At 44.6% G+C, this 14,673-nt stretch overlaps 1 protein-coding gene across 2 annotated transcripts in view; it reads right to left on the bottom strand.

Annotated features, from left to right (window-relative positions):
* Window positions 1–14,673, bottom strand: part of SDK1 (sidekick cell adhesion molecule 1) — a 365,337-nt gene that overhangs the window by 52,060 nt on the left and 298,604 nt on the right. For both annotated transcript variants that reach the window (XM_015294104.4, NM_204105.5), the window contains exons 29-32: window positions 10,121–10,315; window positions 5,845–6,046; window positions 3,484–3,587; window positions 1,718–1,788 (exon numbers count right to left, since the gene is read on the bottom strand). In XM_015294104.4, coding sequence (XP_015149590.2) covers window positions 1,718–1,788; window positions 3,484–3,587; window positions 5,845–6,046; window positions 10,121–10,315 — 572 coding nt within the window. The remainder of the gene's footprint in view (window positions 1–1,717; window positions 1,789–3,483; window positions 3,588–5,844; window positions 6,047–10,120; window positions 10,316–14,673) is intronic.

The following is a 14,673-nucleotide window of genomic DNA, read 5'->3' as shown; positions in this document are numbered from 1 at the left end:
CTATGGCAGAAGCAGAACATACAGAATCCTGATATTAACTGTAACATCCTCCAGAACATCTGAAGTAACCTTGCATTATTGATAGAGAAGACCTCAATGGAAATTACTTATTTTCCCCCTACTTTAAATTTAAAAATAATGGACTGATTGGACCAAGCAGCGGAAAGCACAGATAGTGCATCTAGAGTTTGTTCCGTGAATTATTAACACAGCTCAAAGTTAAAAATTTAGCTTTGCTTGGAAATCTACTCTCCCATTTAGCTTGACTGCTGTTTTCAGTTTACATTATTTCTTAAACACTGCTGTGAAACAACTTCTTAATTGGAGGCTATTGTGGGACTTGAAGATTTTTGTTTATTTGAAAAATACAGTGCGGCTGAATTACTGGGACCTATTAATATACATGTAGTAATGACATATAATCGCCCACAACTCCCTTGAGATGGCTCTGGCACAACAACCCCATTTCATTTTCATGAAATAAAAAGCATCCAATTACCTAAACAACCACCTATTTCACATTAACTACACACCAATAATCAGTCAATTGGGGGAACGTTTATTTCCACGGTACAGCGTGCCTCACATCCTCCTTGCTGCCCTCCCCTATACCTTCTCCTTCACCGTGGGCTTTATTTGGAGGTGGGGCAGCAGATTTATGTCTCTCTACAACTCCTTTGGTAAAACTGTTCAGCATGTCTTCTATTTGCTCAACATGCTGTAAGCAATGATGTTACGTAGCGTCAAGCTGCGTGAACTTGGGCCAGCATCCCTGCAGTACAGCCAGGCGTATTTCTGAAGTCCTGCTGCATAGCAATGAACAGACCCTCATACATACATTTTTTCCAACATGCAAGGAGCCCCATCTGTACTGTAAACACGTTAGGCACATTTTTCACTATAATACAATCTGTCCAAAGCTATCTTTACTGTGTGCATGGGACATCGTCTTGGGAGCAGGGTGGGCAGAGGCTTTCCAGAGCAGGTTATGGTTAACATGCAGTTCCCCACTGGGTTCCCTCTCTTAGTGCTTACTCCACAAAAAGAAGCCTCAGGCAGTGGGTCACAAAATGTTCCAGCATATCCCAGGAGGCCAGTTTTGGATGGGAAGATAAAGGAAGGCACAGGAAATGTGTGTATATAATGCAGACTCGGCACGAATACTTTCATATCCAACTTGGAGATATTACAGAGAGCTGAAACTTGCTTTTCTTTTCTCTGAAGAAATCTTATTTTTTTAGCCCTCAAAGAGCCAAGAGAGCATGTGAAGCTCCTCAAAGGTATGAACAGGATCTCGGGCACAGCATACACCTCTGATTACTTCGGCAGCTGAAGGAGGCAATGCGCAACATGAACAACAGAGCTTTTGATTACCTGATCTCTGTCAGTGCTACACACCAGTAAATGCTCTCAGTGTAAAGATGCACCTCTATTGATATCAATGAGAGGACAGGTGAATCTGTACAAGCTGTAATCTCAGGTATATTGGCAGAAACTCTTCCCTCTCAAGCTTTCCCTCATGGGGCACAAAGTAAAGGCAACAGCCAGAAATTTCCATCACTGAAATAAACGTGCAGATCAGGAAAACAAGAAAGTAACGGCAGTCCTTCAACTTTACTACACTCTTTCCAGCTCAGAAAAACAGCCATTGCAGTGAACCATTAAGGCCAACAAGTCAGTGCCAATGAGAAACATCACGATTTTGTATATTACCTACCTGCCACTGCACAAGGACAGACGAAGTGGTGTGGGGAGTGACCAGAACAGAACTGGGGGGCTCATCTGGAACTGAAGGAGGAAAAGAGGTAACCAAAGCAGTTAAATAACGGGAGAGAAATGAGAAGTTCATTCACCAAAATGTTCCATCCCAGTTCCTATGTGGTGGGTCTCAAAAGCAGTGCCAGGGATCTGAATATTGCAACCCAAGCAGAGGCCAGCAGCTTCTCACCCATCCCTGCTCTACCTGTGGCCTTGGCAACTTGAGGAGGAACGTGAGAAAAGCTCAGGGCATAAACCTGGAGAAAGCAGCCACTCATAAGCAGTAGGATACAAATTCCCCAGGAAGTTAAACCAGCTGAATGTGTGCTGCAAAGTGTGAGCAAATTGCTCCCAAATTTTCCATGGCGTTTGTGGCACAGCTGGGGCAAACCCACCGCTTTTGGGAGCCTGTGTCATGTATTCACGGGTTATTTCAATCAGGACAACTTCATATACCATGGATTAACCCATTCCTGTGCTTATGGCCTGTAACACATCTGCACACTCTCCAGCAGCTCAAGTACAAAGGAAGGAATGCTTATCAGGAGCTGACAGCCCTGTGCAGCGCAATGCTCTGGTGGCAGTTCCAGGTTTGCTCAGCAGAATAAATGTTCACAGTTTGTTAAGGAGGTGAGAAGCTTTCACAGGGTTTCCCTCTCGCATTGTGAGGAGGCCAAGCACAACTCTGGATTCACTGCAGCTAAATTCAAAGAGAATTGAAAATGAAATTTTAAATTCCAAAACAATGAGTCAGTATTGCCTCAACAGTACAGGTTACAGCCTGCACCATACAGCAGCTATTGTTTGGGAAGCTGGAGAGCTGAGATGCCTTTAAGAGGCTGCTAGGCACATCTTGTCTTCAAGCACTACGCAGAGTCTTGCTTCAACCAGGATTCTCCTGAGCTCTGCCTTTCTGGTCTTGTAATTTCAAGATCACATTCTTTAAACATTCTTTGGCAAAATTCTTTCCTATTTTCATATCTCAGTCACCGGTCACTCCTTGTGCCGTATTAAACACCAATTCTGAGCACTGCATATAGATGTGTATCCCAGTATTACCCTATTTCCCAGTCCAAGGGCAAATACAGATCCTTTGTCACACTTTGCAGAGTTCTTTTTCCCCCTGGTAGTCCTATACAAGCATGCAGAGCTACTTCTGCATTCAAGCAATGCCTTTCTACAATCAAGGAATTAGAAGCTGATCTCTAAGGCTAAAAATAAAAGCCTTGTCAATGTCATTCACAGTTTATTAGTCCTGATCTGCGGGATTAAATGCTCATGTTTCCAGGAGCCTGGTGCTGTTTCTTACTTATACCTCAGCAGTTTTGCTGTATTGCAGACTGATGTGGATTGTGAGTGAAAACAATTGAAGAAACTTCTTCAAATGTATGCATGGCACTGCATTTATTTTTAATGATCTCTTGTAAATTATTCAATTTCTGCAAAGATAATGGTTAGTGCAGAGTTTGGAAGCCAATCAAACAGAGTTTAATTCCATTTGGAGACTCCTGGAAGTATGATTCATTCAGAGTGCACAGCAGGACACTTAAGGCTGCCTGCTATTAATTCAACCCAATCTCGTTACTACCTGTTATCAATCTCCTAGGAGCAAACCCACACTTGATGCTGGATTTTTACTCAGGTCACAGCAGAAAGCACATTGCAGTGGATCCAGGGGCACATCTGAGCACTCACCCCATGGTGGTGTCCCCACCCCATGCTCACCATCCTGCAGTGTTGTCACCGCCTCCGTCTCGGCACTGTAGTCGCTGTCCCCGATGTCGTTGGTCGCTTTCACACGCAGCTTGTAAGAGGTGAATGGATTCAAGCTGTGGGATGGAAAAGTGAGGCCAAGGGGTGAAATCTCCATGCACCGTCATCAACTGCTTCCTAATGAGCCTCTACCTCTACAGATGGGGAGCGTGCCCACTCGCAAAAGAAGTCATTGGAGCGGCTTCTCTTCCCAACATCACCTTTTCTTTGCAGCCTCCCCAAAGTTCACCATGAAGTGGTGCTGTGTGCACCTTCACTGCCACCACCATCCTCTCAGATTGATAAAACAAGGGGGAATTGTTTTAAACTAGAAAAGGGGAGATTTAGATCAGATGTGAGGGAGAAATGGTTTACTCAGTGGGTGGTGAGGTGCTGGCACTGCTGCCCAGAGCTGTGGGTACTCCATCCTTGGAGGTGCCCGAGGCCATGGATGGGCCCTGGGCAGCCTGGTGAGGGGCAGTCAGCCCACACAGGGGAGGGGTTGTGGGGCTATGAGGCCCTTTCCACCCCAACCATTTGGGGATTCTCTGATCTTTAAGACCCCTTCCAACCCAAACCATCTAAGGTTCTATGACTCAGCTGCATCCAGAAAAACAGCCAGTAAGGTGCAGCCCATAGAGCAACCTCTGACTGCTGTGCTGCACGGGGATGCAAAAACTGGCTTTCATGGCAAAGCAGAAACTCTGTCAGAGACATCCACCAAACATCCCTGCTGCACAGAGCAGGAGAACAGGCACGGAGGAGGTTGGTGACGTGGCCGGGCCAGCGGTGAGTCAGGATGCAGCGGGCTCCAGAATTCACACCACCGCCTTCTGACTAATCCTCTGGAGCATGCTGTATGATCAGTGCATTTTATTTCTCCTGAATCTTAAATTAATGTTATTACCTGGATTATTTAATAAAGTCAGTAACAACAGGTTCCCTGCAGCTCTTTTTATCGATGCAGTGCTTTAAGATATGCAAAGAGCGATTTCCAGCTGACATAACCTGAGCAGAGATCCTTCTGGTGTGGCTTGGCAGGGCTGTGCGGGGGAGGCTGCCTTTAGTTCACAGGCAGAGACTAGAAATGCAGAGCTGTAAGTTATGGGGGATTTATCTGATTAATTGGAAGTGTCTAGCCACCAGCTGGCAGATGTAACACCGACTACAACCCAAGTAAAGCTACTTGTAAGGAATGATTAAATATCGAGGGATAATGCGCTCTGATGGGCAGTGCTCTAGCATCACGCACAGAGTACTTTCCTGGACATTTGGGGGAAAATGCTTTTAGCCATAGGGGGAGAGGAACGCTTTCAGCAGTGCCATCCTATTAGGACACCGTTAATTATGGACAGCAACTTCAATGACTTGGATCATCTTTCTTGAAATAGAGATCTCCTCAGCAATGCCAACATCAAGCCTAAAGGACTCGGATGGTCTCCTTGATTTTAGAGGTTTTGACTGGAAAAATACCGGGTATAATTCAGGAAGGATATAATACTTGCAGGGTTAGTGAATCAGGTTTGTATTTATAATACAATTGTCAAGTTTTCCTTTTTCTCTGCACAGTCAGACCAAACGATCCCAACGTATCTGTATCTTTTGGCACATGAGCAGAGAGCAGCCATATGTCACAGCCACTGATGTTTTTATAACAGAGCTGAGAAATCTGAATCTGAATGCTTTGAATAGTGTATTCCGCAAAAGCTCATGGCCTTTTAGAGATAATCTGATTAGTACTAGCTGGTCAATAGAGTAAATGGACAGCAAAACAAGAACCTCCTCATAGACACTCAATTGCTTTTGTGGATGTTACAAGGACTTTAATTACAACAGCATTGCTGAGGAGATAATGAAGTCTGAATAACAAAGTTTAGACATTCTGATGCTATCTATAAACTTTAGTATGGAAAGTACAGATAAAAATGTTTCTTATTTCATCTGGAAAAGCTTATACAGAGATAATTGCAATGCAGTACTGAGAGTAGGTTTTAGCATCAGCCACTACTGAAAGCATTTTTCACTAGCTGTGTTTTGCAGAGTACTGCACAGCTACATTTGGCTTAGCCCAAGTAGTGTTATCTTCCATGCAGAGCTTTCAGGAAGGGCCTCAGAAAGATGCACTGCAATTCAGCTGTAATTAGATTTGTTGCATGACCTTCTGTGGATCTCTCAACTGCTGTTCGTAACACCAACTCCAAGATGGAATCAGTGACGCTCCCTTAACCTGCCTTCCCCCAGAAGACTGAGCCTGAGTGATGCTTACTTTGGCTTCCTATCTGCCCTAAGTGGAAAGTGCAGGAATTTCTATGCTAGGCTGGGATCGTGTGGTACCTCTCAATAATGCAGGACGTTGCCTCGTGGCTGATGGAAGAGGAGTAGGTTTGCCAGTCTCCATTGGGCAGCTCTCGCACTTGGACTGTAAAATATCGTATGGGTGATGATCCATCATTTCCAGGGACCCAATGCAACTGCAGGCTCCGGGACGACACGTCGGACTGGGGGGTGGTCAGCTGCTGGGGAGGGGCCGGGCGCTCTGCAATTGAAGCACAGTGTGGTACTGACTTGAGAGGCTATTCAAGCTAATAGAAAACGTGATGGCATAATTGGATTTTCATAGTGGTAATGCCACAGGAGACTGAACTTTTGGATTTGTCCCATGAAGTATAAAAGCCATTTCCATTCCTTTACCTTCTGCTGCAAAGATGAGCAGTAAAACTGATTCTTATTTCCCTGTGTAAAAGGTCATCACTGAACCTATACCCTTCTAGCAACAGATATCAAACTTGCAAGGATCTTAACCTGGCAGGTTGAGAAAAACTGTTAGGATCATCAGCCAAGCAGACCAGGGGTCTTTAATGAAGCCCAGGTGTGCTTCCAGCTGCACTGCTCCTCAGCAAAATTTGCCTGTAAACTGGTTCACTTTTTAACCCCTGCTTACTGCTGGGTACCAGGGGACTGTATGCTGTGTGCCACGTGGCATTCTCTTCCACTAGCTGCTCCCTTGTCAGGGCATGAAGAAGTGAATGAAATGGGCTGGAACAGGCTGGTGTGTGGCAGCGTTCAAGTGCACAACTTATGGCCCATCCCAAACTCCTGCACCAAATCTGTGGCAAGGATCGGGGACCTTCAGCAGCTCCTGCTGCTGCTGTTTCCGACCATACTTTGGGGATGAGGCAGAGCTGGAGCTCTGTGTGTTTCACACCTTCTCAGTGTGCTTACAGACATCCCCTCTGCTTCCCATCCCACTCACTGCCCTTGAACCTGCAATGTCAAACCAGGCAGTGCCAATGCTGAAGGAGATCTCTCCAGAGCAATTAACAGCAGACCTTTCAGATGAGGCAGGGAATGGTAATGCAGGTGTGAGCATGCCAGCCCCATTGCTTCCATATAGATCTCCTTTCCCGTCACTGTGTCTCTGCACTCCATTGATTTCAATAGAGAAACTCTATAGAGTGAGGAATAATTGTTTAATTGTTTATCATGAAGATTATTGATTCTGATTAAAATGTGTGGCATGTAATAAAGCAGAAATTGATTGGAGACACCACAGTGACTTGCTTTTGAGAAGCAATTCAATTCAACTTCATCAGCACTCGTTTCCATATAAGCGCACCCCTGACTGCATGATTCCTCCCAGCTCTGTACTGTGAGCACTTTGTTTCCCTGCCATCCCCCAGAACATTTCCTGTATGTTTTGGCATCTCTCTGCAGCATGCTCTTGCTGACATCAGTGCCAAAAGATCTGTAAGCTATTAGCTGCAGGAATTCCTCCGTGCCAGCAGCCTGCGATCCAGAGCACAATGCAAAAGGTCAACGCCTTACACTGACAGGCTGAGACAGGTATTTGGGGTTATTTTATCAGAGGAAGTGAGTGTCATGTGGGGATTTAATACTGCTGATAAGCTTTAAGCAGGGTGCAGTTTTGGGCAGGTCAGATCTTGCCGCTGGTCTCCAGTGATTGGGTTTCCTTCTGCTGCCAACGGGAGATCTTAAAATCTCCTGTGTTGCAAGATATACTTCCTGACTGTATGTACAAAGCCATTAGTGTGAAGAGTTTATTTATGGGAGTTTAGCCACGAGCAAATGCTCAGGTGAGCTGTTTGTGCAGGAATGTAAGGCTGGGCCATATGACTCAATGGACTCCGTTTAATTTCTTGCTACATTTACATCTTGTGGCTCCGTTCTGCCTGGATCCCTGGTGCTGACTATTCTGAAGGGTATTGTTCCATTCTGTGGACCCAGAGCACTACAGAAGCACCTCTGGTGAATGCAGCTGCCATACAGCCTGGCATCTGTAAATCAGAGGTAGCACTGTAAAATGCAAAGATTCCTAATGGCAGTACCCAGGGAATTAAAGGACACGAATGAGGGACCAATTTCAGTGATTTTCAAGGGAATTTTTATGCCTGCTTACCTCAGTATCAAGGACGACAAGGACTTCAAATGCATTTTTATTAATGGAAAGTAAATATCTTCTCACTCTGGAATATTTATTGTTATGTATACAAGTTCCAGGCTTGTTTGTTTATTTACTTGTTACCAGAATAGTTGCACTGGATAAATTTCTTTATCAACCCAGAATATTAATCATGTTGATATAAGATTATATACTATTCTCTCTATACTTTACATACGGGATCACTACAGTTAACTCTCAATGCCTTGGGACTCAGTTCCATAGCATGCACACAGACACAGTAGAGCCATCCATCAAAAAGAGAAAGAGTTCACTTTATGTTAAGACTTGCCTATTCGAGATAACCCTAAAGCACTGATAGCAGGAAGGGATCATTGTTCCTGCAGTGGAGCTGGGAGTTCTGCCTTGAGCCATTGTGTACCCAGCAACAGCCTGGGAAATCTGAGCACATCTTATTGAAAAGGAGAGGCTCTGAGCTTTGAGTGTTTACTTTTATTGGGCACGGTGTTTTTTTTTTTCTGAAACTTGCACATATTGGACTTTAAACTTCCACTTTGACAACAATCAGACAGGGGTGGAAGAAACCTCGAGCTGATAAATCGGCTTGATAGACAGCATCTTTAGTAGAGGCACTTTTTGTGCTCCAGAGGTTCTTTCTCTGAGGACTGCACTGTTATGTGCTGGGAAGGCTGCACACGACCTGGAGAACAGTGCTGGTGGGAATTTTAGCACCAGTTACACAGGACAAAAGTAGAAATGCACCCCACTGGTCTTCCCTGCTGGTGGCTGAACATCAGGGCAATGCCTACAATATTGTAGGTAAGTATTAAGGGAGATGTGAGCTAATAGCAAGGGGTTCCTTGCTATAGCACTAAATGATTTGGTAAAGTGTAGAAAAGATTCAAAATGAGAGACCTCTTGGTAGTCACTCTTTAAGAACTGAAAGTAAATGTTATTTAAAGTATTATAGTGCATGTCTGGGGCAAGAGCCAGGACCAGGCACACATGCACACCCCAACAATAGCTGAAATATCTCTATGGAGGTTTGTTCTGGCTGTCTGCTGAGCTGTGCTTCTCTCAGAGCTGTGCTTTTTATAAATCACAGAAGTCGTGTGGCAGTGATTTTTGAGGGTCAAGTTTCCCTGAAGATGAATACGGAGGCAGCACCACGGGTCACAGTGGCACATGGCACAGCACACAGTGACGCACAAGGGAGTGATGCTGGTACCTTTGCCATGATAGCTTTGACTGTCAGCTCAAGAGTCAGATAAGTGCTTTGCATTGGAACATGGCATCTGGTGCAAGACCTAAGGGAAGTCTACACTCCTGTTTTTTTGCTAACACATCCTCTTTTGGCTCTGAATGAGAAATTAGTGCTCATGCACAAATTGAAAATGTGTTTTTTTCTGATAGCTCTGGAGATCCATTCTAAGACTGGAGAACTGAGCCAAAGCATTAGAAACATGCAATGATGCAGACCAGATACTTTAATAACTTGTCTATCTCTTTTACATGTTGATACTTTTGGTATCTAAGCATCTACACTCATTCAAGTACATATAAGCTTTTGCTCTCTACAAGTAGGCTCCCTACAGAACAGAATTTGTTTGAGGATGCAGACTGCGAACAACAATTTTGTGCCTGATGCCAGAAGTAGAAAAATCCCAGACAATCCAGATACAAACATTCTGCTTGAGTATACAGCAATGAATGGCCAGAGGAATTGCTAACACACTGGGTCAGGGCTTAGGTGCAATGGAGGAGCCATGTTAAGAAACTCAGCAAGATCTCCAGCTCCCATTTTGTGTTCCCTAATCAATGCAATTCATCCATCACTTACATTCTTAAGATTGCAATCCTTGTAGAAAATGAGAGAGCTGGGGGAAAAAAAGAAAGCCAAAAAAAAATAAAAAAGCTTTGACTGCAGAAGGAGGCTGCATATGGCCAATACGGCATCTGATGGAAAAATCAATCCCCAGCAGCCTGTCTGGTTAGAAGAACTGCTTCTCATAAAAGCCTGCCTTGCTCACCAGGTTTCCAAAATCATGACGTTGCTATGGTTTAGGGCAGGGTTATGGTGTGAGAAGCAGGAGGTGTACAGGCTGCAGCCTGTAATTAACATTCCCGAGTGCAGCACAGTCTCGGAGGCATGCAACGGAAAGCACCCCAACCCGTGGCTGCAAGCGTTACCTCTTTTCTCTGTCGTGATCACTGTGGCTTCCAGAGGCTCTCCCCAGCCCTGCCGGGTCTTGGCAGATGTCCGGAAGATGTACGCTGACTCGGGGGTGAGGTCAGTAGCAGTGAACTGCCTGACTGTTGAGCCCACCTCTACTGTTGTGAACTTGTTGGGGCTGCTGCTGGCCAGCCGATATGCGATCTGATAGCCTGAAATCACGGCGCCGACAGAAGAGAGTAGAGAGGTTAGGATTTTCTTCTAGCTGTAGCACCAGAACTATTAGCTTATTGTAATTACTTGTTTAACTGAGACCAGAACTAAGCAATTTGCTTTCTTTAGTGCTATAAAACTCTGCTATATGCCAGCCCTTCGCAGTCAGGCGCAGCACCTTATGGGGAAATTACACACTGCGGTGCACACAAGGGTCTGCTGGATATTAGCTGCAGCAAAACGGATCTCGCTTTCCATCCTTCATCCCAACAAGACACAAAAACATTTAATCTTTCCTGAGCATACTGGTACCTCTTTGGAAAGGCAAAGGTGCAGAGTCCATTACACACTATGACAGCATTGGTTGGAGCTCCAAGTTTCTCAGCTGCAGAGCAGTTGGGTTGCCCCAGCTGTGCAGCCCTCATGCTGCTCAAGTTAACCCTTACCCCTGCTTTTTGCATTTGCCTTGCTCTCAGCTCTCCCACTCCCCCATAATTGCATGGTGGATGCCAGGACTGCCAATAAAAGCATCCTCCCGTTCTTCACTGTTGCAGTCCCTGTCCGCAGCCCAAGGAAGAAGCCTGCAAGCTGTGCAGCCCCACTTAAATCCTCCCGCACTCAATAATCAATGCTGTTGATGCCTGCAAATGATAGCCCCACTCCAACCTGCCAGCCTGACGATTACGAGCTTACGGTTTAGCATACATTATTAATGATCTAACCGGGCAAAGGAAGGCTTCCAGAGCTCTCACGCACCACTAGCAACAACTGTCCCCCAAAGAGGGTCTGCCAAATGTTCAAAGCCATTCTGTACACTCAGCAATCGAATCAGGCTCTCACTTTTGGAGCTCCGTGTAACTTTCAGTCCAACTGCTAACTTCCAAAATCAATTAATATGGGACTGGTGTGGGGCTTTATTGCCCAAGCTGAATGCATTGTATGATTAAACGCTTCATGAAGCGATGCAGGGCAGAGGGCAGCCAACACATCCAAATCAGAGCAGATGAAAACAAAACAGTCATGACATGATGCTGCCAACTCTCTGCTCATCTTCCAAAAGACAAAGAGGCCCGCAGACACCTGAGACCATCTCTTTCTCTTGAAATTAATATCCCAGCTAACGTTTGAATTCCCACCAAATTCTGGCTGTAATGAGAACAAGAGCCAAACCTGGTGTGCTTCATTCATAAAGGTCAGTGCATGGGAACTGTGGAGTGTATCTTACCTGTGGCTATTAGACAAAATCAATGACATTTATTTTTCACTGGGAACGTGTGACAATTGCCACATAACTGCTCACAGAAAAGATACAGAGTTCATATGCTCTCCCCAGTGAATGCCATACTTGTATGGTACATAAGTAGTGAAATTTAATTGGGATACAGATGGTAATAATTTTGGTGTTATGATTCTCATGGTACTACAGATGAAGCCCCAGCATTTCTTTGCCTTTTTTTTGTTTCCTACAGCTGCTAGGGGATGTGGGGCAGCATCTGTAGCTGCCTCCATGAAACAAACCTGATTGCACAGCCACTTCTGGGAGCAACCTGACTTTCAGAGCCCCAGGGTTCCAGCAAGCAACGGGTACAGCTGGGCACAGCGCTGCTTCATGGCAGTGCCCCAGTACACAGTAGCTGCCCGTATTAGAGATCCCACATCAGGAAGGGAAAGCTTCTGGCACAACACGGTTAATTTTTGCCAAGGGTATCCAGCTGTGCGCTCGGCATATTCCCACAGCATTTCCATGGGTGCATAATGCTGCATTCCCAGGTAAAAAAGCCCGATTTTCAGAGCTCCTGAAGCATGCTGAGCTCTCATCACAACCTTGGGGTCTTACACTTTGAACATCTCACTTGTTCTCCTGCCAATGACATCCTTTTACCCACTGCGCCAGCTCCCTCATTGCTGGCCCCATATGCTTCACTGTAGTATTTCTGTATCTTTCATACTATATGTGTTTTGATCTTCTCAGAAAGTCCACAGAAAGACAGATAGCAGTGGGGAGAATAAATGGACATTATGGACATTATGTATTATTGGACAATACATTATGGTCTTTTGTTTTGTTTTGTTTTTACAGATGTGTGGAATGCAGGAGTGAGAACCCTGGTGCAAGATCTCAATAAAGGGGAGAAATAGTAAAAGAAAAGCTCTGAGGCAATTTCTACAGCAGCAGGGAAGATGAAGGAAGAAGCAACTAAGATGGCTAAAGAAGTTTGATAAAGGGACATAAGACGTAAGGAATAAGACCTGCAGGGAAACCGAGAGCATTAAAAGAATAGGAAACTTGATTTATCTAGTTATTAAAAGATAAGTATGATATCTGGGACATATCATTGTCAAACGACTTTCTCTCTTTTCTAAACCATTGTAAAATATAAAGTGTAGCTAAAACATAAGGAGAGAATGGAAAGATAACTATTTACTGCTAAATGGTGGTACCCGTGCTGGAAAGCCAATTACAAACATGCATGAATCAGGCAAGGAAACACACACTTGTCTGTGCCTCTATAACAGCTTACAGCCATAGATTCCACAACCATAGCCTGCAGCTTTGTGCTGCTTTCTCTCATTGACCTGACTTGAAGGTGCACATCCAACCTGTGCATCTGAGCTCTTGTTGCTGCCCAGAAACCCCCAAGACACACTCAGTATCTTGCTTGTGACCCCCTACATCACCTTCCACTGTTGGACAATTGGGATGCCAAGAGACATTCTGCCATAAGCATCATTGCTCTTTTTTTTTTTCAGAGTGATGCAGAAGATGTAGTATTTAAACAACAGTTTGGAAAATAACTTGGGCTAATGCAAGATGAAAAAGATGCAATTATGAGGCTGATGATCTTCGGCAACAAGAGAGAGGTGAAGATAGGAAATGTTGGATGAAATGAAATGGAGCAAATCAACAGAGATAAATGGAAAGTGCTCAAATGAATGTACGCTTGAGGTCTGTTGCATGGCTGAAGCTTCCTTCCCCTACTTGATGACAGCAACAAGATGTCATATACGCATGAGATGAAAACAATATCAAAGGTTATGAATGAAAGCAAAATCTTTAAGAAGTGATCAGAGCAAACTTTTCCAGGGTAGGAGTGTCTTACAGAAAGTTCACTAGCTGGATGCTCAGTCAGAAGAATGCACATTCTTCTCTTCATTTTCCCTTTTCCCCTACATAGCACTGGGTCCCAAATCTCTCGTCGTTTGGAGTTGTGCTGATCACCAGCCAAACTGCATAAAAAAGCCCTGAAAGATCATTTCCTCGGCGGTTTATTTATTCATTGAAACAAGGCTTATTTTTGCATTAGCATCTCCTTAAATATTTTTTGCACAACTGCGAGCGGTTTCATGAGCTACGCTTCCTGAACTCAGTAAATGGCAACGGTCTGAACTGCCTGTTAAACGTTAGGTCACCAACGCAGCCACCAGATTCCCCAAAGCAAACAGGCAGGAAGATGACAACACCCCATGAATATAGAAGAGCTTTCAAGCTCATCACCATACAAAGCCCTTCAGAACTGACAGCACCCGCTCATGCAGGCCGTGGTGCAGCAGAGATACAAACACTTATTAATTTGTCACAGAACTTAGGGAGAGCCAAATGATACTGGGAGGTTACGGTCTGCCTAGCGGAGCAGCAATCCAGTTTGTTGATTTTACTGCTTATCTGTTTAAGGGCCAGCGGGTGTGCAAATGCAGCCCAGGATCAAAATATGCATTTGCAAACATGGATTACATCCAATTTTGGTTCTAATTCTCAGTGGAGTTCTTACACTCTTTTGCTGTAAGCTTCAGGTAAACGCTAAACGCAAGGATACCGTGAGGAATACTAACCAGCAAGCGTGGCTCAGCTCTTGGTACAGGCAAAGCTCACTGATAGAACTGCATACACACAGATTAATGCATCGCTTTCCTTTAGCAGTGTTTGAAGGAGCTATGCTGGATGCAGCTGAATGGAGCGCCTCAAAGAAGACAGAGTTAAGCCTCAAGTTGGTTACTGCAACACTCCCAGAAGGAGAAGTGCAGATATCTAGCAGTCCTCCACAAGTAAAATATTTAAGCAAACAAACAAGCAGTTTTCCCTCTTGGTGCCCGCCAGTATTTCATCCTGTTAATCTCCCTCTGAAATGCTAGAACATGTTTTGATGTAGATTACAAAAATGTTAGCTGCAAAGGTGCTTGTATACTCAGAGGACAAAGCCAGGAGAGCAGGAACATTAGTTCAAAGGCTGGCAATAGAAGTTGCTCTTGCAGAAAAAAAGTATTTTTTCATTTGCAGCCCCACTGGTGAATAACAGGGCGGCCTGCAACGTTATGTTAACTGTTTTTTTTTTCCACTAATTCTACTCCGCTGACCTTG

Source organism: Gallus gallus, chromosome 14 (assembly GCF_016699485.2).
Source record: "Gallus gallus isolate bGalGal1 chromosome 14, bGalGal1.mat.broiler.GRCg7b, whole genome shotgun sequence".
Taxonomy (NCBI): domain Eukaryota; kingdom Metazoa; phylum Chordata; class Aves; order Galliformes; family Phasianidae; genus Gallus; species Gallus gallus.
Note: the sequence above shows the minus strand (reverse complement) of the source record. Positions and strands in the feature narration are given on the sequence as shown.